The 6,169-nt window shown below is 49.8% G+C and overlaps 1 protein-coding gene across 2 annotated transcripts in view; it reads right to left on the minus strand.

The window, feature by feature from the left end:
- The window catches only part of CTDSPL (CTD small phosphatase like), a 74,999-nt gene extending 69,150 nt beyond the window's left edge, over positions 1-5,849 (minus strand). Inside the window, exon 1 of one of the 2 annotated variants that reach the window (XM_063452736.1) lies at positions 5,559-5,849. In XM_063452736.1, coding sequence (XP_063308806.1) covers positions 5,559-5,634 — 76 coding nt within the window. In that variant the 5' untranslated portion in view covers positions 5,635-5,849. The remainder of the gene's footprint in view (positions 1-5,558) is intronic. The other variant, XM_063452734.1, reaches the window with a different exon arrangement.
- Positions 5,850-6,169: the final 320 nt, after the last annotated feature.

Raw genomic sequence — 6,169 nt, forward strand, 5'->3', positions numbered from 1 at the left:
ACTTCCACACAGATATACTAAAGTATTGTAGTAGGAAAAACTGTACTTTAGATTGTCACATAACCAGATAGCCAACTTAGAAACCATACATACACAAGATTGTGTGTGTCATTTTTCCCCATTAAATTCACATGCCCTGCTGCAGGGTAAGGCAGGTAAATTATTTTAACCCCTTAAGGACACATGACGTGTGTGACACGTCATGATTCCCTTTTATTCCAGAGGTTTGGTCCTTAAGGGGTTAACCCCTGCATTGCCATCCACACCTATTGCACTACTGAACCTTCCTTGTGTACCCCATACTCCCAAACCAGCTCCTGTGGCCCCTATAGGGACGTATTTAACCCCTTAAGGACACATGACATGTGACATGTCATGATTCCCTTTTATTCCACAAGTTTGGTCCTTAAGGGGTTAACAAACGCCACAAACTGACATGGCTGAAAACATACACCCAACTGATTTGAAATGCTGATTTACCACCTCTTACTTTAGCTTACACACCAGTTAATCATAGTTCACCATTTAGGGTACATGGCCCACTTTACAATGTACGAATGCTCTCGATCAGGAATTAAGGGGCATCCTGCTGTATCGATTGCATAACTCAATTGTCACCCACATACAGAAGTGGCCTATTCTTGTATAGAGACATTAGACATGCCACTTGATGCACCTGATGTATAAAAATTGTCACATACCAGAAGCAAGCACCACCCACAGCAACCTCCCCACCGCCCTAATAATGTTGGACTACAACTCCCATAAACCTGTCAGCCTTTATACAAGCAAATATAATTTTAGTTCAACATCTAGATTAATAAGCAGGACCTAGTGCCAATTAATGAATGCACAAACTAATGGGTTACGTAATGATCTGCCTCACATATAGTGAGAATCTAGTGCCGTTTTTACCAAGAGGAACATTTCAGCTACGTAAGTAGGGGGTGTAGAACAGATCAAGATCATCTGACCAGTCCATCACACACAAGCATTCTGGATTCTGACAAAGTTCTAGAACCAATAGTGAATCTCAAAACACAAGCCGACACCAACAAGCCTTTTGTATATTTAGCACGTAACATTTACGGCTGGAATACAGTTTATATTGTACAGCTCTGCAGAACTTAGCAGTGATTTAAGAATAAAATATTTACAATTAACCATAGGCTTTCGGGTCTAGGCCTCAACCAAATCTTCAACTGAAGCAAGCAGAATGGATATTCCAGAGAGGAGGGCAAAACAAATAAAATAAAATTTTAAAGTGTGCTCTCAGGACACAATTGGATGCAAAAGAAATCTTGGTCCAATATTGGCTGCCATACGTCTTTCTATTTACTGAAGTCAGAGTCCATACAGACTACAGAGCAATCTTGGCTTTGGGTAAGAGGAGATATAAAGGTTACATAGTAACATATCATTAACACACATGCCCTTTCCAGCTGAAGATGTCATTCAAAAGATCTGCCTTGCTGAATGCCATATCGCCCTCCTTCATGCCATCCAAAGGATTAAACCAGCATATTCTGCCGCTGCAAGTAATGTCACAAACACCGATGTATGACTTTCAGCAGAAATTAACCACCACCCTCAATAATCTTTAGTCTACACTTTATTTTACTCTCCTATAAGAACATTCCCTAAACTAGGGAATCCTAGCAATCTCAGGCCATCCTAGCAAAGTTTGAACATTAGGCACACTGTGCAGGATTGGGACCCAAAGAGACAGTTGTGCAGATCTTAGCCTCCTGGATTCTCTATCCTCCCGAAACCCCGTTGATTAGGGCACACACTAACACACAAACCTATCTACATACATCATTTCTAGTGTCAAGAAAGGGTCTTTCCTGGTGCCGGAGATACAGAGGGGGAAGCCTGCGAGTGAAGTTTATGGCTGTGAAATTTGTAGACTTGGGCAAAGATCCAAAGCGTTCTTATGTGGCGATGGAGACTAGAAGATTGACTTAGGAAAGGAAGCAGCTTCCTGGGAATTCTAGATATAGTTTGTGGCTACATAATCGCTTGTAACAGATTTTATTGAGCCCAAATAACCCAGCTACCCTGTGTAAGGATTCTAATAGGGGGTTAGCACCAGAGTAAATGATTACAACTTACTTACCCTATGGCAAATGACTTTTAAACTATATACATGTATATTTTAAGAACAAAGATAAGGACATAAAGCAAATATAAGACCAGAGGAAAAATACATTAACTAAAAGCATAGAAAAGTCACGTGTTTCGTATAGACTATAGGTCCTATTCTGCTGGGCGGGACATAGGTGCCAGTTCAGTTTATTACCAAAAGCCTTGAGCATGGACATGCACTGGGGAGAAAAAGGACCAGCTAAATGGCCATTAATAAAAACCAAAATAATCAACAAAATTAGCTGCCAATCAAGGTAGCCAGATGCACGCTGGGAAAAAAATAGATTTGTGAATTTAAAAAAAATACAAAGTACCGTAAGTGAACGGCTTGTGTTTGAAATATTGCAGATATCCTGACCAGTTTTAAAGTTATGTTTACGGTCATATATGTTGAAGTGATCAATGTAAAGGTTTGCTTACCTGACAGATCAGTTTTATGGTTAACTTTAGTAATCTAAGCAAATATTAAAAGCAGTTTGATCAGAAGTTAAGCTACAAATGGCAGCATATTCCCACACACTGATTTATATGTAAATCAAAAACAGAAATTACAGAGCACATTTTATGAGACATACAGAGTTTATAAGGCTTTCATGGAAATATACAGGCAAAGCTGTACTCCAACAGCAGTGGGAATTCAATGGTAAAACTAGAAAATGTAGCGGATATAATGGTTTTCTTGCAGACCACAAAGCACGAAGAATGATGGGCTTCTTTATCTAGTCCTCAAAATGTTCCAAGTTGAATCCCATTAAGGAGGTCGTCATAAATCCACTCTTTAAGGATAAAATACCAAAAATAAATGCTCACTTCATTAATCAGCTTGATTAATGATTGCAGAGCTTCATGGGAATAGGGCTTCCTATTTAAAAGAGATACATTTTGACTAACTACACCCCATAAATTCACAATTCCAGTTATACCTCTGCCTTGTACCCCCTAGACACACATACCTAGGCATGTGTCTATCCCAGCCTCTTATCCCTTTAATACCGCAAAGATTGTTCAAAACAGCCACTTGTCAGTCGTGTGCCCGTAGACAAACAGTTTGAACGGTCTTCCTCGAGTTCTCATTATCCGTAGTTCCCAACATTCAACCTCCGAGGGATCTCATGATCCAGAGTTGCAGTAGCTACCTCAATCCCTTCAATGCACTCTTTATCCAAGGTTACTCAATAATCAGTCTAACGCCTAGAGGATCCAAACTCACAGTAACTCATTTTCCAGCAACATTGCTATTTGTTGGACTTAAGTCCCACTCACTCTGCCTAGAGTTGCTTAGACCCAGACTCACAGCAACTAAATTTGTCTAGGGCCACTACCCAGGTTCCCCAAAAATTATTTGCCAAGTGACCCACAAAGCTATAGAGTACGCCTTAATCCCAGGATCCTAAGGTCTTATTTTGCCCCTGATCCAAAATACCCAATTACATAAAGGGTTCAAGTCCAGAGTCCACTTCTTCTAATACTCTCAGAGCCAATTCTTAATCTGCCCAGCGCATGGATGATGTACATTCCCAGTCATGCGGGTCAATTCCTCTGTAGCCAGTTACAGAATTCCATTTGCCTATCTGGTTAGGTACTCCAGAACTATGCTACCACCATGGTGTTCTACAAACCAAGAGCCATATTTAGCCTTTTTTGTAATTTACCATGGAACCTAGTACTAATAAATGTGTACTATGACCCCTCAATGTGTCACTCTCAGGGTCCCAGGCTGCCCCCCCCTCCCCTCCCTCAATGTGTCACTCTCAGGGTCCCAGACTGCCCCCCCCCCCCATGTGTCACTCTCAGGGTCCCAGGCTGCCCCCCCCAATGTGTCACTCTCAGGGTCCCAGGCTGCCCCCCCCAATGTGTCACTCTCAGGGTCCCAGGCTGCCCCCCCCAATGTGTCACTCTCAGGGTCCCAGGCTGCCCCCCCCAATGTGTCACTCTCAGGGTCCCAGGCTGCCCCCCCCAATGTGTCACTCTCAGGGTCCCAGGCTGCCCCCCCCAATGTGTCACTCTCAGGGTCCCAGGCTGCCCCCCCCAATGTGTCACTCTCAGGGTCCCAGGCTGCCCCCCTCAATGTGTCACTCTCAGGGTCCCAGGCTGTCTCCCCCCCCCCTCATTGTGTCACTCTCAGGGTCCCAGGCTGCCCCCCCCAATGTGTCACTCTCAGGGTCCCAGGCTGCCCCCGCCCCTCAATGTGTCACTCTCAGGGTCCCAGGCTGCCCCCCCCCCCTCAATGTGTCACTCTCAGGGTCCCAGGCTGCCCCCCCCCTCAATGTGTCACTCTCAGGGTCCCAGGCTGCCTCCCCCCCTCAATGTGTCACTCTCAGGGTCCCAGGCTGCCCCCCCCCCCCTCAATGTGTCACTCTCAGGGTCCCAGGCTGCCCCCCCCCTCAATGTGTCACTCTCAGGGTCCCAGGCTGCCTCCCCCCTCAATGTGTCACTCTCAGGGTCCCAGGCTGCCTCCCCCCTCAATGTGTCACTCTCAGGGTCCCAGGCTGTCCCCCCCCCCCCCTCAATGTGTCACTCTCAGGGTCCCAGGCTGTCCCCCCCCCCCCCTCAATGTGTCACTCTCAGGGTCCCAGGCTGCCCCCCCCCCTCAATGTGTCACTCTCAGGGTCCCAGGCTGCCCCCCCCCTCAATGTATCACTCTCAGGGTCCCAGGCTGCCCCCCCCCCTCAATGTATCACTCTCAGGGTCCCAGGCTGTCCCGCCCCCTCAATGTGTCACTCTCAGGGTCCCAGGCTGCCGCCCCCCCCCCCCCCCCTCAATGTATCACTCTCAGGGTCCCAGGCTGTCCCGCCCCCTCAATGTGTCACTCTCAGGGACCCAGGCTGCCCCCCCTTAATGTGTCACTCTCAGGGTCCCAAGCTGCCCCTCCCCCCCTCAATGTGTCACTCTCAGGGTCCCAAACTGCCCCCCCCCTCAATGTGTCACTCTCAGGGTCCCAAGCTGCCCCCCCTCAATGTGTCACTCTCAGGGTCCCAAGCTGCCCCCCCCCCTCAATGTGTCACTCTCAGGGTCCCAAGCTGCCCCCCCTCCCTCAATGTGTCACTCTCAGGGTCCCAAGCTGCCCCCCCTCCCTCAATGTGTCACTCTCAGGGTCCCAAGCTGCCCCTCCCCCCCCCTCAATGTGTCACTCTCAGGGTCCCAAGCTGCCCCCCCCCCCCTCAATGTGTCACTCTCAGGGTCCCAAGCTGCCCCCCCCCCCCCCTCAATGTGTCACTCTCAGGGTCCCAAGCTGCCCCCCCCCCTCAATGTGTCACTCTCAGGGTCCCAAGCTGCCCCCCCCCCCTCAATGTGTCACTCTCAGGGTCCCAGTTTCCCCCCACCCCCCTCAATGTGTCACTCTCAGGGTCCCAGGCTGCCCCCCTCCCCCCTCAATGTGTCACTCTCAGTCCCCCCCCCCCATGTCTCACCCTTCTCCTGGGCGCAGGACAGGATGCCCTCCTCCTTGGGGTTGGTGACCTGGGTGATGATGGCCGTGCTGTCCATGCTGGGCTCGGATTACCCGGCCGCTAGCTCCGGGCTGGCTCCCTGGCTGCTCCTAGTCCGCTCCGTGCTCAGCATGAAGGCCGGGCTGGGGTGAGGGCCGCTCGGTCTCCGGCGGAGGGAGGGGGCGCTCTCACAGCTCGCTGTCCGCTCTCACTCCGCTCTCACTCCGCCCCCAGCTTCCTCCCCCGACCTTCCCAACATGGCGGCCGAGAACGGACGGATTCCGCTCACATACAAACAGTGGGCGTGGCCTCTGAGACTGTTAACCCGCTCGCTGCCGGAGGAGCCCTCCGCGCCCAGTGAAATCGGTCTCCGCTCAGCCGTGCAGGAGTTAACGTCACAGGGGGCGTGTCTTCACGGCAGGCGTGGCTCGCTGTCATTCCTGACAGGAGGCGGGGACCGGCCCGTTCCGGGCTGTGATTGGTCTGAATTACAGCTGTCAGTCAGGAAGGAGGCGGGTCTTGTTAGACATATAAAATGCGAGGACCCGCCCCCACCCAGTGAGACTGGAGCCTGTGAGGCTCAATGTTTGGCT

The sequence above is a fragment of the Pelobates fuscus genome, chromosome 4 (genome assembly GCF_036172605.1).
Source record: "Pelobates fuscus isolate aPelFus1 chromosome 4, aPelFus1.pri, whole genome shotgun sequence".
In the NCBI taxonomy this organism is placed as follows: Eukaryota; Metazoa; Chordata; class Amphibia; order Anura; family Pelobatidae; genus Pelobates; species Pelobates fuscus.